Source organism: Myodes glareolus, chromosome 11 (genome assembly GCF_982192425.1).
Source record: "Myodes glareolus chromosome 11, mMyoGla1.1, whole genome shotgun sequence".
NCBI lineage: Eukaryota > Metazoa > Chordata > Mammalia > Rodentia > Cricetidae > Myodes > Myodes glareolus.
Genome location: NC_142036.1, coordinates 16587210 through 16605276, shown reverse-complemented (window position 1 = coordinate 16605276; position 18067 = coordinate 16587210). Strand labels below are relative to the sequence as shown.

General features: G+C 48.9%; 1 protein-coding gene across 1 annotated transcript in view; it reads left to right on the top strand.

The window, feature by feature from the left end:
* Dync1h1 (dynein cytoplasmic 1 heavy chain 1) overlaps nucleotides 1–18067 on the top strand; it is a 66701-nt gene that overhangs the window by 45869 nt on the left and 2765 nt on the right. The window contains exons 44-72 of the mRNA XM_048431305.3: nucleotides 1517–1650; nucleotides 2050–2164; nucleotides 2258–2419; nucleotides 2503–2717; nucleotides 2816–3020; nucleotides 5031–5204; nucleotides 5285–5404; nucleotides 5593–5713; nucleotides 7130–7325; nucleotides 7762–7879; nucleotides 8974–9189; nucleotides 9811–10023; nucleotides 10125–10252; nucleotides 10527–10680; nucleotides 11175–11321; nucleotides 11408–11558; nucleotides 11685–11938; nucleotides 12016–12150; nucleotides 12236–12330; nucleotides 12476–12650; nucleotides 12854–12929; nucleotides 14656–14816; nucleotides 14986–15097; nucleotides 15182–15242; nucleotides 15333–15456; nucleotides 15685–15798; nucleotides 16303–16473; nucleotides 16718–16935; nucleotides 17027–17130. Of these exons, the coding sequence (XP_048287262.1) occupies nucleotides 1517–1650; nucleotides 2050–2164; nucleotides 2258–2419; nucleotides 2503–2717; nucleotides 2816–3020; nucleotides 5031–5204; nucleotides 5285–5404; nucleotides 5593–5713; nucleotides 7130–7325; nucleotides 7762–7879; nucleotides 8974–9189; nucleotides 9811–10023; nucleotides 10125–10252; nucleotides 10527–10680; nucleotides 11175–11321; nucleotides 11408–11558; nucleotides 11685–11938; nucleotides 12016–12150; nucleotides 12236–12330; nucleotides 12476–12650; nucleotides 12854–12929; nucleotides 14656–14816; nucleotides 14986–15097; nucleotides 15182–15242; nucleotides 15333–15456; nucleotides 15685–15798; nucleotides 16303–16473; nucleotides 16718–16935; nucleotides 17027–17130 (4369 nt within the window). The remainder of the gene's footprint in view (nucleotides 1–1516; nucleotides 1651–2049; nucleotides 2165–2257; nucleotides 2420–2502; nucleotides 2718–2815; nucleotides 3021–5030; nucleotides 5205–5284; nucleotides 5405–5592; nucleotides 5714–7129; nucleotides 7326–7761; nucleotides 7880–8973; nucleotides 9190–9810; nucleotides 10024–10124; nucleotides 10253–10526; nucleotides 10681–11174; nucleotides 11322–11407; nucleotides 11559–11684; nucleotides 11939–12015; nucleotides 12151–12235; nucleotides 12331–12475; nucleotides 12651–12853; nucleotides 12930–14655; nucleotides 14817–14985; nucleotides 15098–15181; nucleotides 15243–15332; nucleotides 15457–15684; nucleotides 15799–16302; nucleotides 16474–16717; nucleotides 16936–17026; nucleotides 17131–18067) is intronic.

Genomic DNA, 18067 nt, shown 5'->3' with positions numbered 1-18067 from the left:
TTGGTTTCAGCAGAAGCACTAAGCATTGTTTGTTTTTCAAGACAAGGGTTCACCGTGTAGCCTGGCTGTGTTGAAACTCACACTGTAGATCAGGCTGGCCTCAAACTAAGAGATCTGTCTACCTCTGCCTACTGAGTGTTGGGATTAAAGGTGTTTGCTACCACCGCTTGGCAGCACTAGGCATTTTTGGCTTTGCGTTTAGGCAGAAAGCCCCTGGAGATATAGCTGGCCTAGCCTCTCAGTGTCTTCCATGTGTGATGATCCATGGCAGGAGCAGTGGTCTCTGAGCATCATGGCCTTCACCCCACACACACACACTAAAAAAATGAGCAGTTGTCAGCGATTCATAGGAAAGCTTCTTAATGCCAAATAGTAAATGACAGTGACATTTGCAGACAGGCGTGAGTTGTCCTTTTCCTGTAAAAAGAGGAGGATGCTTTCTATTTAGTCTTGATACATATTTCATACAGAGATTACTGCTGATATGAGGTAAGTCAAAACTTTCATGGGGAGGCCATGCTCTAAAAGCAAAGGAAGGGACAGAGGGTCTATCTCCCAGTGTGGAGATCTGACAGGCAACTGTGCATTGAGTTTGGAGAGCATCATAAGCTGGGCTGGGCTTGTAGCTCAGTGGTAAAGCACTTGCCTAATGCATAAGACCCTGGGTTCCATGCCTAGTACTACCCAGAAATTGATGTTCTGAGCTTATATATATGTGGTCCAGCTACTTTGGAGGCAAAGGCCAGAGGATCTTTTGAGCCCAAGGCAACATGATGAATTCCCATCCCCCAAAACAAAGCATAATGGAATAAAATAGCTCCACATACCAAGGAGCTCCTGCCCGTCAGGAGGCTAACTGCTGCTAGAGACAGCAGAGTAGGTTGCTCAGTGTTACTAGAACTCTCTGGATTCTAAACTCTGGCCCATCTCTCATTTGAAGGAAGCCTTCCCTGGTGGTTTTTCTTTTTACTGTTTCTGGGGTCTTCTGAAGAGCAGCATTATTACCAATTTAACCACCTCTAGTTAGTGTTGGGTATATTGTGAGCTGTGGTTTGTCTGTGTGTTTCCCTTCTGTGCACTCAGCCTGTCTTGCTAGGCTTCCCTGTGTGTATGACTGTGTCTTCCAGCTCTGCTGACCTCTGATCTCTTCTCTGCTTTCTGTCCTGAGTGTAGTAGTACAGGCCCTCGTGCCTGCTTCCTTTTCATGAGTATCTTGACCATTCTCAGCTCTTTTCCTCTTTCAAACTCACCTTAGAATTGGCTTGTCAGCTTCCTCCAAGAGCGCCATCAGCCACCTCTGAGCTTTTGGTGGGAGTACATTGAGTCTGAGTCTGGAAGAGCCGACACGTGTGCTGTGTGCTCTCTATAGTCGGCTACTACAGAGGGACCTGCACATGTGAATGCCCTGTAGTACCTGAGTACTGTCTCCTTGCTGTTCTTGGGTATCATAGAACTGCATGTCTAACAACTCAGTGATCTGATTAATGTGCGTGCTGCTTTTTTGTTTCCCAAATAGGATTACATCCCAGTAGACCAAGAAGAGCTAAGAGATTATGTCAAGGCTAGGCTGAAGGTCTTCTATGAAGAAGAACTTGATGTTCCTTTGGTCTTATTCAATGAAGTGCTTGACCATGTACTCAGGATTGACAGGTAAGCTTCACCTCTTACTACCACAGCCCTCTCCTTGGCTATGTGCAGATTCACCCTGGTCCTCATGCTGTCTTTCCCTACTCCTCACCTCAGCCTTGCTGTTGAGCCCCTTCCTCTTATCCCGTAGGCCTGCTGCCAGCTTGGGTCCTTCAACCTCCAGCTAGAGCTGGGTTCACCCCCTCATGTCATTGGCATCTAGAGGACAGGGCTGTGTCTTCCGGGTCTTTGCATGTCTGCTAGACACAGCACTTAGCAGCTGCTCACCAAATGCTTTAACATACAAGTTCAAGGCATGATGAAAATGTTTTAAACACCATCCTAGAAAAGTCATGGGTATGAGTATCAATTGGTAAGTGAGTTGTAAAGCCTGGAAATTTATCTCCTCTGATGATGTTCCAGAATATTCCGACAGCCTCAAGGTCATTTGCTTCTGATTGGTGTTAGTGGAGCTGGAAAAACCACCCTGTCTCGTTTTGTTGCCTGGATGAATGGCTTGAGCGTGTACCAGATCAAGGTGGGTCTGTTGGGTAGCCTCTTAGTTCCAGAGTCTCGGTTCTGCATGTCGCTGTTGTATGAGAAAAGCCCTGACTTGTGGCTGCTTCTGCAGGTCCATAGGAAGTACACAGGGGAGGACTTTGATGAAGATCTTAGGACGGTTCTCAGACGTTCTGGCTGTAAAAATGAAAAGATAGCATTCATAATGGATGAATCCAATGTCTTAGATTCTGGATTCCTGGAGCGAATGAATACCCTTCTGGCCAATGGAGAGGTAGGGAGCCATGTGTTGTAATGTGTTTTCTGGTATCTCCTTTCAAGGTAATTAAGCCACAGTGAGGCTGTTCTATCCCCCAGGTTCCTGGGCTCTTTGAAGGGGATGAATATGCCACACTGATGACTCAGTGCAAAGAGGGGGCGCAGAAGGAAGGCCTGATGCTGGACTCGCACGAGGAGCTCTACAAGTGGTTCACCAGCCAGGTGATACGCAACCTGCACGTGGTGTTCACCATGAACCCATCCTCAGAGGGACTCAAGGACCGGGCAGCCACTTCACCGGCCCTTTTCAACAGGTAATGCTGACTCTGCTGGCTCCAGGTCTTGGAACTGGGCTTCCATCTGTAGCAAACCCACTCTGGGGAGCTGTTCGAGATGTGAGCATCTCTTTCAGGTGTGTGCTGAATTGGTTTGGTGACTGGTCCACTGAGGCACTGTATCAAGTTGGCAAAGAGTTCACCAGTAAAATGGACCTGGAGAAGCCAAACTATATAGTCCCTGACTACATGCCGGTTGTGTACGACAAACTGCCGCAGCCGCCGACACACCGGGAAGCCATCGTGAACAGCTGTGTGTTCGTTCACCAGACTCTTCACCAGGTGTGTGCACTTTGGAGCGCAGCGTGCAGAGGCAGAACTAAATGGGTCTAAAGTCAGACGTCTGGGAGCTTCACAGCTGGCCCATACTGTTGCAGAAAGCAGATGCTTTTCCTCAGCTCTTCATGACGCCATGCTTTTTGTTCCTGTTTTGTTTTGTTTCTCAAGACAGGGTTTCCTTTGTGTAGTCCTAGCTGTCTTGGAACTCACATTGTAGACCAGGCTGGCCTCACACTCACAGGTTGACATCTATTCTTGTCAGCAGTCTTTTCCTTCCTTCTTACCTTTTCACCCAGGCTTTGTCCATCTAGAGCAAGAGGCACTCATGTCTCCTTGGCGGATCAGATGGGGGGACCAGTGAGATGCGCAGTGGGTAAAGGTGCTTGCTGTGGAAGGCTGGTGACCTGAGTTTGATCACAAGAACCTCCGAAAGGAAGGAGAGGACTAACTTCTGAAAGTTGTCCTTTGACCCTCACGCACAAACCATGGCATATGTGCCCACACATGCACATTATATGCACACAGCAATAAAATATAAGTAAATAAATGGCCAGGTGGGCAAAAGTTTTACAGACTGTAGGAGCCAATGCTGCTACAGAACAGAAGCTCCTATATGCCGTATAGGAGCACAGGAGTGGCTGTTCACAGTGAGTAGGCATACTGTACTGCACTTCAGAACTGCAGTGTAGGCTGTGACCTGCTGACCTTAGCGGTCAGCCCTTACTTTAGGAGCTTTCAGTGTGTGTGTGTGTATGTGTATGTGTGTGGGGGGGGGGTTTTGTTGGTGGTAGTTTTTGGTTTTTTTGTGTTTCAGGAACTCACTCTGTAGACCAGGCTGACCTCGAACTCACTAAGATCCACCTGTCTCTGCCTCCCGAGTGCTGGGATTAAAGGCATGTGCCACCACCCAGCAACTTTCTAGGAGCTTTCTAACAGACAAATCCAATCTCCTGACTGTTGAGAAACCTTTATGAAACCCACTCAGAGCTGTGTGCAGCTGTCACGTAGAGTTCCCACAGCTATTCCAGTTGGCCTGTTTCTGATACCTCCTTTCCAGCATCAACCAAAGCTGTTTATCACATAAAACCTGTTCTTACTCTTTGTTGTCCACTAGAAATAGGCAAAGGAAACTAGACTCTGCCTTTAGTGACTTCCTGCAGTCCCAACACTCTTGAAACCTTAGTTAGAACTTGAGAGATGGCTGGCTGTCTTTCCAGAGGCCTGGGTTCTAGTCCCAGCCCTCACATGGCAGCTCCCAACTCTGTAGCTCCAGTCATAGGGCTCCGACACCCTCTTCTAGCCTCCATGGCTACCGGGCATGAAATTGGTACACAGACATACATGTAGGCAAAACACCCATACACATAATTTTTTTTTTAATTTTAAAAAAAGAAAATGGAAAATGTACGTTCCAGCCTGTGTTACATAGTAAGACCCTATCTTTAAAAAAAAAAAAAAAAGACTATAGAGATGACTCAGTGGTTAAGAGTACTGGCTGCTTTTGCAGAGGTCCTGAGTTCAATTCCCAGCACCCACGACCATCTGCAATGAGATCTGATGCCCTCTTCTGACCTGCAGGCATACATGCAGGCCAAACACTGTATACATAATAAATAAATCTTTTCTTTTTTTTAAAGCGTAAAAATAAAAAAGACTAAACACGACCACATTGACATAGTAAATCCATTGTTTATGGGGCGTTTTTCACATCACATATGCTTCCAAGCCAAGTGTGATAATCCCAGCACTTGGAAGATAGAGGCAAGAGGGTTGGGAGTTTGAGTTCAGCCTGGGCTATATGAAGCCTACCTCAAAATAACAAAAGAAATGTTTTCCAGGATGGGTGTTTTGTGTGCAGTAGCTCATCAGGGTTTAAGGGTGAGGTTTGAGAGCTGAGGCTGGCTTGAGTATTCTGACTTGTGAGCGCCAGGCCCATTCCCCCATGTCACACTGCAGTCTGACAGGATATAGTTGAGGCTGAGGAGTGAGGAGTTGAACTTTGTCTTCTAAAAGGCCAATGCACGCCTGGCAAAGCGAGGAGGCAGAACGATGGCCATCACCCCTCGGCACTACTTAGACTTCATCAATCACTACGCCAACCTTTTCCATGAGAAACGCAGCGAGTTGGAGGAGCAGCAGATGCACCTGAATGTTGGGCTCCGAAAAATCAAAGAAACTGTTGACCAGGTAGAGCAGAAGCAGCAGCCCCTGGGGAACCCCAGAGGACTTGCTCTTTGTCTCTGTCTTGAATATGGTTTGTTCCTTAGGTGGAAGAACTGCGCCGTGACTTGAGGATCAAGAGCCAAGAGCTGGAAGTAAAGAACGCAGCAGCCAATGACAAGCTGAAGAAAATGGTGAAGGACCAACAAGAGGCTGAAAAGAAAAAGGTGCATCCTTTTATTCCAGGGAACTTACCTGCTGGACTGGCACGTGCAGTAGGAGGGTTGGTTTGAAAAGGGCTCCAAGTTGAATGGGTTACAGGGTGTGTGTTGGCAGGAGGTGAGCTGTTTAAGGTTCACTTAGCAAGTCCCCCGGTGCTTTAGCCACACGCACCTGAGCCATCCTTGCATTCCAGGTCATGAGCCAAGAAATCCAGGAGCAGCTGCACAAACAGCAGGAAGTAATCGCAGACAAGCAGATGAGTGTCAAGGAGGATCTTGATAAAGTGGAGCCTGCTGTCATTGAGGCCCAGAATGGTATGTAAATGCTGTCAGAGCCTGAACTTCGGCTCACTGAAGACGCTGTGTGGCTTCCTACGAGGGCCAGTGGTGGGTGTTTCAGAAAAAGCCTTTTCTAAGTGCTCCGCCTGTTTCCACCCCTTAGAGCAGAGCTCATATAACACCAGTCTGATTTACTGTAGCCAAGCCATTCTTATAAGCGAAAACTTAGCGAAAGTACCCTGTGTCTTGCTGAGCGTGGAGCACAAGCCTGTAATCACAAGTAGTAGTGAGGCTAAGGCAGGAGGATCTTAAAAAGTAAAAAATAGGGGCTGGAGAGAGGAGCTGAGCAGTAAAAATTCTTGCTGCTCTTACAAAGAACTCAGGTTCAGTCCCTAGCACCCACATGCCCCTCACTACTTCCTGTAATTCCAGTTGCAGCGGTTCCAGCATCCTCCTCTGGCTTCCTCAGGTGCTGCAAACATACGGTGCACATACATACCTGCAGGCAAAACACTCACACTCAGTGGTGCATGGGCACAACTTTAATTCCAGCACTCAGAAGACATAGGCAAGTGGGTTACTAGTCACTTCCTCTGTCCCTGAAAGGCCCATAAAGCACTGTAGCAGTCGCTCCCGCATGGTCTGTGGTCGCCCCGTAAAGAAGAGTGACCTTAGCTGTGCCCTGTCCTGCTCACTAGAGTTTGGTGTGTCTGGTGGCCTAGTTCTTAGCACTTCATTTCACACCTCACAGAGTCACACCAGAGTCATACCACCTGCAGAGGCTCAGAGTCTCCGTGCAGAAATGGATATGAAGAGAAAGTTTTCTACTGAGTAATTAAAGTATTTACTAAAACTTAAGTTTAAAACCCTGCATTTCAGTTTATAAAGGTAATGGCCTCTAGACAAGCCCATTAGACTGCTGTAAATTGTAGCAGATTGTGAGGCTTGCGCAGGCCTCAGCCTGTCTGTGGCTTGAGGTCGCTATCTGCCTCATAAAGCAAAAGTGGGGGTGTTATCTTCTGGGAGAACAAGTCATATTTTCTCTGAAAAGTTTTCCTCTCCAACATAATAAGTAACAAGAGAGAAAATAGCTGGGAGTGGTTGTGGCACACGCCTTTAATCACAGCACTGAGGAGGCAGAGGCAGGTGGATTGGACCTCTGTGAGTTCGAGGCCACCCTGGTCTACAGAGTGAATTTCCAGGGCAGTCAGGGCTACACAGAGAGACCTCGTCTCATAAAGACCAAAAGAAAAAAGAGAGAGGAAAACATAATTATAGCTGGTTGACAGTGTAGTTCTTGAAACTGAAACAGTTGGACACCATGCTTGCCAGAAACAGTTAGCAGTTTAGGGTAGGTGAGGTAAGGTGTGCTCTGAATGGGGCAGAGCCCTGGTGGCCGCTCTGTGCGGTCTCACCTGGACTCTGTCTCCACACTGTGCCCCTGCTGGCCAGCTGTGAAGTCCATCAAGAAGCAGCACCTGGTGGAGGTGAGGTCCATGGCTAACCCTCCTGCGGCTGTGAAGCTGGCCCTGGAGTCCATCTGTCTGCTGCTGGGGGAGAGCACCACAGACTGGAAACAGATCCGCTCCATCATCATGAGGGAGAACTTCATCCCCACCATCGTCAACTTCTCGGCAGAGGAGATCAGGTGAGGTCCTTACTGGAGAGATTGAGGCCATTTGCAGTGGACACTCTGGCATGTCATCTACTAGAGGGAACGGGTCACACTAATCCCACAGGTGCTTTCAGCACCGTCACAGAAAGAAACACCCTCCTCTGCGGATGTTTTTGACATCGCTGCCAGCAGTCAGCTTCATCCTCCAAATAGCTGTGAGTGCGACTGCACTCAGCCCTTGCTGCAGCAGAGCAAGGCTCTTCCAGCTGCTGCCCCAAAACTGACCCGTGCTGCTGTGAGGGGGCCAGAGCCAGAAGCTAGCAGAGCCTGTCCTTGGCAGCCCTGTCACCTTCACCTGAGAACCAGGCCTCAGCCAGCATCATCAGAACTGCGAGATCTTTACATTTGTATTTCATGGAAGTACATTATTTTTATTTTGTGCATGCTTAGAAATAATTTCCTCTCCTAGTGATGCCATAAGGGAAAAAATGAAGAAAAACTACATGTCCAACCCCAGTTACAACTATGAAATTGTCAACCGGGCTTCCCTGGCTTGCGGCCCCATGGTGAAATGGGCAATTGCACAGGTGGGTTCCTCCACAGCTGGGCCTGCCACTGGGGCCATTCTCCTGCCACTTCTTTGTTTCCATTGCTGTTAATGCTCCTGTGGTCATTTTCTGGGTTTTTGTTTATTGTTTGTGTTTAAAAGAAAACCATAGTATAGGTTAGATGAAAAGGGTTAGGTGAAAAGAGTGTGGATGCCAGGAGGAAACGATGGAGAAAAGTCATGCCTTTTAGTCAGTGTGGGTTAGATGTAGACTTAGCTTATTAGGAAAGGAAAAAGCACTGCCAAGGGTGGAGTGGGCTAGTGACCTGAGAAAGGGCCCAGAAAGCCAGTTCTTCCGTGGGAAGGGAGGTGCCGGTGCATGGGGATGTGTGTCCCCTGGGCATGTGGAGATCAGAGGAAATCTGTGGAGTCAGTTCTTTCCTTCTACCTCTACATGGGTTCTGAGAATCAAACTCTGGTCTCTGGGCTTACATAGCAAGCACTTTGATCTGCTGAGCCATCTTGCCATAGGGTTTAATTTTAAGGGTTTTGGTTTAGTTTGGGGTTTTTTTTTTTTTGTTTTTCGTTTGTTTGTTTGTTTGTTTTGTTTTGTTTTTTGAGACAGGGTTTCTCTGTAGCTTTGGAGCCTGTCCTGGAACTAGCTGTTGTAGACCAGGCTGGTTTCAAACTCACAGGATTTGCCTGCCTCTGCCTCCTGAGTGCTGGGATTAAAGGCATGTGCCACCACCGCCCAGCTTAAGGTTTATTTCATTATTTTTTTTAAAATTGTGTATGTGTCTGTGTTGTGAGTCTGTGTACATGAGAAATCCAGAAAAGGGCTGAGTGCTGGGAAACAAACTCAGGTCCTCTGTAATGTGAGGGTGGAAATTGCTCTTAACCACTGAGCCATTTTCTAGACCCATTTGGTTTTTGAGAGAATCTCCCTTTAAAGCCCAGATTACTACAACCCAAGTACCAGGACTACAAGCACCAGCACCATCCCTTGCTTTTATTTTTAACTAGCTATTCTAAGTAATGGGCTTCATTGTGACATTTTTCACACATTCATGTCATTACACCTTGTTCCTTGTTACGTGTCATTGTTCGTCACACCCTATGCCTTGCCCTTCCCAGCTGAACTATGCAGACATGTTAAAGAGAGTGGAGCCCCTGCGGAATGAGCTGCAGAAACTGGAAGATGATGCCAAGGACAACCAGCAGAAAGCCAATGAGGTGGAGCAGATGATCCGCGATCTGGAGGCCAGCATCGCCCGCTACAAGGAGGAGTACGCCGTCCTCATCTCAGAGGCCCAGGCCATCAAGGCGGACCTGGCGGCTGTTGAAGCGAAAGTAAGCCTTGCCTTGCTGCCCAAGATTCCTGAAGTCTCAGTTACATAGAACGTTCTTGGGCCTCCCTGGTGAAAGCCTAAATTAATGGGTGTTGACTCATACCCTGAGTTTTCACTAAGAACATTGACTTTAACTCACTTCCTCCTTGAGTCCTTTACATAGGCTACCAGTATGTCTTCCCCTTTGGCCATACCCAGCTGTTCCTCACCTCAGGCAAGTCCCAGGTGTAGATCTCTCAGAGCTGAAGGTTAACGCTCTGCCTTGGCGGCGTGTGCTCTGATGAGATCCCAACACACGTGTTGTTAGTGTCTGTAGCCCAGCCTGAGTCTACTTCTAGTTCTCCTGGACCCTGCACACAGTGTAGATACTTTTTTCTCATTAATTCAGGGGGTCGGGTATGTGTATGCCATAGCACACATGTGGAAGCCAGAGGATACTTCTGTGGAGTTGGATCTCTCCTTCCACTGTGTAGGTTGCAGGGATGGAACTCTGGTCATCATGGCAGCAAGAGCCGTTACTCACTGAAGTATCTTATTGGCCTCATGGATGAGTTCCTCTGTAGTATTCAGGGTATTCCTAAATATGTCGTTTCATTTGTGTCCCCCTCTCTGTCCCCTTTAGGTAAACCGGAGCACTGCACTTCTAAAGAGTTTATCTGCTGAAAGGGAACGTTGGGAAAAGACCAGTGAAACTTTCAAAAACCAGATGTCCACCATTGCTGGCGACTGCCTCCTGTCTGCTGCCTTCATTGCTTATGCAGGGTACTTTGACCAGCAGATGCGCCAGAACTTGTTCACCACCTGGTCTCATCACTTACAGCAAGCCAACATCCAGGTAACCGGCAGTCCAGCCAGCGCTGGGCACATTCTGACCAAGTGCTAACTGGACCATCTGTGGCGCCAAGTCACAGGGGAGATAACCAGCCCCCCTTTCAGTTCCGCACAGACATCGCAAGGACAGAGTATCTCTCCAATGCTGACGAGCGCCTCCGCTGGCAAGCCAGCTCCCTGCCTGCTGATGACCTGTGCACAGAAAATGCCATCATGCTAAAGCGCTTCAATAGGTATGTGCTTCCAGGCCAGAGGTACAGCTAGGGACCGTGTGCATGGCCGTTCTGTTTAACTGTATCCACCACACCTGGGTGGAGGAGATGACTGGAAAGTGCTGTACAGAGGCTGTGCTAAGAGGGCAGTGTTTGCTTTTACATCTTTATTCAGTTCTGCTCACCACAGGAATGCTTCAGAGATAACTTTATTTAAGTCACATCTGTTTGTGAATAGGAGCCTCTGCCTTTCCTGGTGGACTCTTCACCTACTCTCCTGTCTCCTCATCCTCAGGTATCCACTGATCATTGACCCCTCGGGACAAGCCACTGAATTCATCATGAATGAGTATAAGGACCGGAAGATCACAAGAACCAGCTTCTTAGATGATGCCTTCCGAAAGAATTTGGAGAGTGCTCTGAGATTCGGCAATCCCCTTCTCGTCCAGGTTTGTGTCTATATTTGGATTTGTCACTCCGGTTGTGGTCCATCAATCTACAGTTGATGTAAATTAAATTTAAATCACACAGCCCAACCCCTGATGGTGTGTGAACTTTGTTAGGCTTTGTTTGATACTAAAACAAGAATAAAACCCCCAGCCAGGTGTGCTAGCACACACCTTTAATCCCAGCACTCAGAAGGCAGACTCAGGTAGATGGCTGAGTTCAAGGCCAGCCTGGTCTACAGAGTAAGTTCCAGGATGCCAGGGCTACCTGGAGAAACCCTGTCTCGAAAAACAGAAACAAACAAAAGCTGGTGTTCAGTGTGGCTGATAAACCATGTGGTTATCATATCTCTGAGCTGTTTTTTGTTGCTGGGGATAAAACCCAGGCCTCACACATACAAGTGCCCTGCCCAATAAAAAGACAGAACTCAGCTTCTGTCTCCTCGAAGGTAGGATCACAGGCAGGAAAATGACAGCTGCTTTTGTGTCCTACGTAGGATGTGGAAAGCTATGATCCAGTTTTGAATCCAGTACTGAATCGTGAGGTTCGCCGGACAGGAGGGAGAGTGCTGATTACCCTCGGGGACCAAGACATAGACCTGTCACCGTCATTTGTCATCTTTCTGTCTACCCGAGACCCAACTGTAAGCAGGGGACACTTAGTAGATGAGCAGGACGGTGGTGTTAGGAGGTGACTGAAGCCACCAGCCTGTCTTGTCCTTTCTGACAGGTGGAGTTCCCACCAGATCTCTGTTCCCGGGTCACCTTTGTGAACTTCACGGTCACCCGGAGCAGCTTACAGAGCCAGTGTCTCAATGAAGTGCTTAAAGCAGAAAGGCCCGACGTGGATGAGAAGCGCTCTGACCTCCTGAAACTGCAAGGTACTTTCTGGTCCTCGACTTCCAGGTGGTGGTGCGGGTGGCAGGCTGGGCTCTGAGGGACAAGGGGCAAGGATGACACTGGACACCTCAAGGCATACGGATGCCAATCCTGTCTTCTCTCTCAAGGGGAATTTCAGCTGCGTCTGCGGCAGCTAGAAAAGTCTCTGCTGCAAGCTCTCAACGAAGTGAAAGGCCGAATTCTGGATGACGACACCATTATAACCACCCTGGAGAATCTAAAGCGGGAAGCTGCCGAGGTCACCAGAAAAGTGGAGGAGACAGACATTGTCATGCAGGAGGTGGAGACCGTGTCCCAGCAGTACCTGCCGCTGTCCACTGCTTGCAGCAGCATCTACTTCACCATGGAGTCCCTGAAGCAGGTGAGGCCCTTGGCATAGCAGCCCTGAACCCACTCTGGTCTGGGGCCCACTCTGATAGTCACACGACTTCCTTCCAGGTTCACTTCCTGTATCAGTACTCACTGCAGTTCTTCCTCGATATCTACCACAACGTGCTGTATGAGAACCCGAACCTGAAGGGAGCCACTGACCACACGCAGCGCCTCTCCATCATAACCAAGGACCTCTTCCAGGTAGAGAGCAGAGCATGCATCTGTGTGGTGTGAGGATACAGAAGTACTGTCTCCAGAACACCAACGTTCCCTTCTTGGTCCCTAGGTGGCATTTAACCGAGTGGCTCGAGGCATGCTGCATCAGGACCACATCACCTTTGCCATGCTGCTGGCGAGGATCAAGCTGAAAGGCACCATGGGGTGAGTTCAGTTGGCTCAGGTGTGGGTGTGACTCTGCAGGTCATCCTGCTAGGGTGCCTTCTCCTTTCCCTGACCTTTGGATCACAACTGTTATCTCAGTTTCTATGTAAAGATAGCCCTGCCTGACCTGTGCCACCCTTCGCAGGGAGCCCACCTATGACGCAGAGTTCCAGCACTTCCTCAGAGGGAAGGAGATTGTGCTGAGTGCTGGCTCCACCCCCAAAATCCAGGGTCTGACTGTGGAGCAGGCGGAAGCTGTCGTGAGGTTGAGTTGTCTGCCTGCCTTTAAAGATCTGATTGCAAAAGTTCAGGCAGATGAGGTAATTGTCTTGCATGTGTTCCCAGTGAAAAATGTCGCCTGTGAGCAGCTTACTCTTGTCTGGAAGCCCAAAGTCTTGACTGTGTGCCTGTGTCAGACCCTAAAGGTCTGCTCAGCCAGTGGAGCAAAAGCCTGGGCTGCATGCCCAGCGCCATACACACCAGGTAACTGTTCTGTGCTAACACTTCCCTCTTGTCTCTGCAGCAGTTTGGTATTTGGCTGGACAGTAGTTCACCAGAGCAGACCGTGCCGTACCTCTGGAGCGAGGAAACACCTACAAGTGAGTCAGATCCAGGCCCCTGCCATTCTCTCTCTGAACCTCAATATAAATTTGGGTGTAATGTTTCCCAAAAGAAGTCATCAGTGACTCCCCAGCATCAAAACATGTTAGAAGCCAGTCCAGAAGGGTGATGAGCCCTGAATCCCAGCTACTCAAGAGACTAAGGTGGGAAGATTGACAGTTCCAGGCCAGCCTAGGCTACATGATGAGATCTTGTCTCAAAACAACAAAATCGCCATTTTAGGAAACCATTTAGAGAGATGGCTCCTAAGTAGTTGACTAAGAAATGGAGGATCAGATTTCTAATTCCTCCCTCAAGTCATCGTTAGTGACCATAGGAGGATGGAGGAGGCGAGAGATATAACTCAGTGAGAGAGTACTTACTTACCTAGCAGGCCTAAGGCCCTGGGAAGTCAGTTCTCCTTACTGAGGTGTGGGGATGCCTAACAGATGAAGGGTTAAAGTATTTGTGATTGTGCCGCATGTACTGAGTGCATCATACCTGACCCTGGGCTAACAAGGCCACAAAAGGAGGGTGGTAGCAGCATGTGGTCTCAGGAGCCCAGGGCACAAGGAACTACACACTCAGCCAGCCAGGTTCATTTCCCAGTGAAGCCTTACAGGGCTGCCACCAACAGACACATGTGCTGTGCTTTTAGAATCAATAGGTGAGGGCCAGCAAGATGGCTCTGTGGATAAAGACCTGCGTTCCATTCCTCTGACCCACAAGCTAGGAAAGAACCAACCCTAGCCATCCTGACCTCCACACTTCATATGCAACACACAGTTCATGGATGAGCTGGGTGTTGTGGCTACACATGGTTGTACATACAAAATAAAAAATTTCAAATGTATTAAAAAAAAAAAACTCCCCCCCCCCAGGGCAACCAAGGGCAACATAGAAAGAAACCTTGTCTCAAAAATAAATAAAGTTTTATTTTGGTCAGGTATTGTACTGCATGTCTTTAATACCAGCACTGAGGAAGCAAAAGTATGTTGGTCTCAGAGTTCAAGGCTACCCAGGACCACATACTGAGATCCTAACTCAAAAAACGGGGACTAGGGATTAGTTGGTTTAGTGGGTAAAAGTGATTGTTACACAAGACAAGTGACCTGAATTTGGATCCCCAAAACCTGCAGACAGTAGTGCAAGCATCAGTGACCCCGGCACCCCCCTGTGAGGAGATGGGAGGAAGAGAGAGATCAACAGCAGTTCACAGGCCAACCAGCCTTGGTCACACAGTGGTAAAGAGATACCCTGTTGGAGGCTGAAGGGATTGACACCTGAGGTTGTCCTCTGCCTTCCACACACATGCCATGGCATGTGAGTGCACATGTTCCCACATACAGGCAACCACACATAGTCAACAAATGAGCCAGGTGTGGCAGCCACATACCTGTAATCCCAGCACCATGGAAGAAGAGGTGGCAGGATCATGAGTTCAAGGCTAGCCTGGACTGTCTGTGACGGTAGTAATATCAACCAATGGCACCTGCTCAGTACTCCCATGCCTAGTGTTAAAAACTTGTCGCTGGGCATCTGAAATGTCAGTAGACAATAGATGCTCCTTGGGCCCAAGAGAATCAGTAGAATGTGTGCTTGTGGGCGAGTTTGAGCTGAATCTCAGGCTGAGCGTTTGGCCGAGTCAGTTCCCTGAATAGAGAAGTCAGAAGTGATGTTACCTCCAAGAGTGCCTTTACTTACCCTTGCCATATCTCATTTCAGCTCCCATCGGGCAAGCCATCCACCGCTTACTACTAATTCAAGCTTTCCGACCTGACCGCCTGTTGGCCATGGCCCACATGTTTGTTTCCACAAACCTTGGGGAATCCTTCATGTCCATCATGGAGCAGCCACTTGACCTCACCCACATTGTGGGCACAGAGGTGATGTCCCAGTGTCTCATCCTGGCTCCCATAGACAGCATTTGCCTTGGCACCAGCAGCTGACCACAGCCCAGGCACACTGCTTCTTGGCTGCAATCTCCCAAAGCCAACACCACCTTGAGGTCCTATCTTGCAACTGATCATCTCATATCTACCTTTTCATTTACAGGTGAAGCCAAACACACCTGTCCTGATGTGCTCTGTGCCTGGGTATGATGCCAGTGGGCATGTTGAGGACCTCGCAGCTGAACAGAACACGCAGATCACTTCTATTGCCATTGGTAAGGACGCTTGATGGTTTCGTGGACATGTGCCAGCCTTGAGCAAAAGGCTGCTGCTGCTCACACTAAACTTCCTTGTCTCAGGCTCGGCAGAAGGCTTTAACCAAGCAGATAAGGCCATCAACACCGCTGTGAAGTCAGGCAGGTAGGTGCAATTGGCTTGGTCTTAAAGACCTATGTGTACCCAGGATCCCTGTGAAGGCTGTCGAGTCACTGTGACTTTATGTGTGTGCAGGTGGGTGATGCTGAAGAATGTACATCTGGCTCCAGGGTGGCTAATGCAGTTGGAAAAGAAGCTGCACTCCCTGCAGCCACACGCCTGCTTCCGACTTTTCCTCACCATGGAGATCAATCCCAAGGTGAGCAAAAGGTGTAGGAGCTCTGGGTGCTGGTGCCTTCTGTGTAAGCGGTGTGCACAGTCAAGAACCTACCTGTATCAAAGCCAGAGGGTTACTGGGTGTGGTGGCACATCTGCAATCCTAGAACTTTGGGTGTTGGGGCAGGAGGATTGCCAGGAGCTTGAGGTCAGCCACACCTTGTCTCCTTAAAATAAAAGCAGACATCATAAAGGCCACCTTGTCCCTCAGGTGCCAGTGAACCTGCTCCGTGCAGGCCGAATCTTCGTGTTTGAGCCCCCGCCTGGGGTGAAAGCTAACATGCTGAGGACATTCAGCAGCATCCCTGTCTCTCGGATATGCAAGGTAAAGGGCATGGCCCTGGATACACCCGCACATACCCCAAGACCAGCCGCCTTCCTGTGCACAGGGGAAGGCAAGAAGAGTAGGTTCCAAGTGAGCAGATGCACCCCAGAGCTATGACCCAGAGTCCACTCCAGATTGCATAGTAGGCACAGCCCCTGAAGCCACTCTCTGCCCCTGTGCCACATGAGGACAATGGTACTTCAGCAAGGATCCCTGTCAGTTCTGCTTTGCTTAGTGCCAAAATCCACTGCTTGAGTCCATTTTTAGAAAGCCTGTCTTCTAGAAACCTGTCTAAATTCAGGTGCCGCCGTATCTGTCCTGGTCTACAAACTGGGTGCTTCTTCTGTTGGCCGTTCTGTTTGACTGCTGCTGCAGTCCAGGTGGCCGAGGTGTGAGGGTGTGAGTCACTCTGCAGATCTTTACTTCTAAAGTAATGTCTAGTTTCCATAGACAAACACATGATGCTCTCTGATGATTCTGTCCCTGGTCTTCTTCCTCGTCTAGTCTCCAAATGAGCGTGCCCGCTTGTACTTTCTGCTGGCATGGTTCCATGCCATTATCCAAGAGCGCCTGCGCTATGCTCCACTGGGGTGGTCAAAGAAATACGAATTTGGAGAATCTGACCTTCGATCGGCTTGTGACACGGTGGACACATGGCTGGATGACACAGCCAAGGCAAGTAGGCTGTGCCACACCAAAGATGTCAGTGCACTTAGGGGAAAATCATACTCAGACACATCACATGTGATGTGGGAAAATAGCGGATCTGAACTCAGGAGTGCTAGTATTTTAGCAGCCAGAACTTAACAGTGTAGCACTTTCTATATGGGAGTAGGTCCCAAGTGAGCGTCTGCACCGTCAGAGGTACAGAGCCAGCCCCTTGCGTGTACCCATGTGACTCAGCCTCTCTTCACCCCAGGGCCGGCAGAATATCTCACCTGATAAGATCCCATGGTCTGCCCTGAAGACCCTGATGGCCCAGTCCATCTATGGTGGCCGCGTGGACAATGAGTTTGATCAACGTCTACTTAATACCTTCCTGGAGCGTCTGTTCACAACCCGGAGTTTCGATAGTGAATTCAAGCTGGCCTGCAAGGTTGATGGGCACAAGGATATTCAGATGCCTGACGGTATCAGGTATGGCTGCCTGTGGGGACAGAAATCATGGCAGAGGGAGCATTTGGAACCAGTTTGCCCAACTCTGATTCCAAATGTCCTGCTTTCTTAGGCGAGAGGAGTTCGTGCAGTGGGTGGAGCTGCTGCCTGATGCCCAGACGCCCTCGTGGCTGGGCCTGCCCAACAATGCCGAGAGGGTCCTGCTTACCACCCAAGGTGGGTTGTGAATCCCTTCACTCCTTTAGAGCCTGCTGAGGAAGGAGGGCTTCTTCACCTCTGGAAAGGTGCAGAAAGGTGGCTTTACTTCCAGGTTGGAAGCACTGATAGGGGCTTGGTTGGTAGACACACAGACCTGTGCCCTAGCCTGGGGCAAAAAACCAGAGTTCAACATCTGCTCTACACAGCATGCCCTAGGCTTAGGCTACATGAGACCGTGCCTTAGACAACAAAACATACCTTGTATAAAGCCAGTTTTTGTTTTGCTTTTCATAACATTGCGAGTAGAATCCAGAGCCTAACACAAGTTAGCAGGGCTCTGTGAGTGAGCCACAGGCACTCCCGGGACTTCAACACTGTTCTCTAAAACAGCCACTTAGAGCCTGGCTTCCTAGCACCCATATGGTAGAGGCAACAGGGTCGAGAGTTCTTGGCTAACCTAGGCTGGCCAACCTAGGCTACATAAGATCTTCTTTAAAAACATCAGGTAAGGAGCCAGGCAGTGGTGGTGCATGCCTTTAATCCTAACACTTGAGAAGCAGGGGCAGGTGGATCTCTGAGTTCAAGGTCAGCCTGGTCTACTGAGCAAGTTCCAGGACAGACAAACCCTGTCTCAAAACACATACCCAAAAGACTTTCCCCCTGAGCTACTGAGAAGTAACTTCAGCCAGAAGAGAGCCAAGAAAATAAAAGTGGAAATACATTCTAAGTGCCATCTAGTCAATGATTCTAAAGCAAGACTCTCCAGATCAGTAGCAACAAACAGTGTAGTACTTTCTGGGGGTGACAGGTTTGAGAGGTGCTTGCCTAACTTGATTTGTCAATGGAGAGTGGATAGTGAACAGCTGTTCCATGTATTTAGTTTGAAAACGAGTATTTGAGACTTGGAAGCTAAGCAGGTTAGGTACAGGCTCAGAAAAATCCCTGGGTCAAGTGA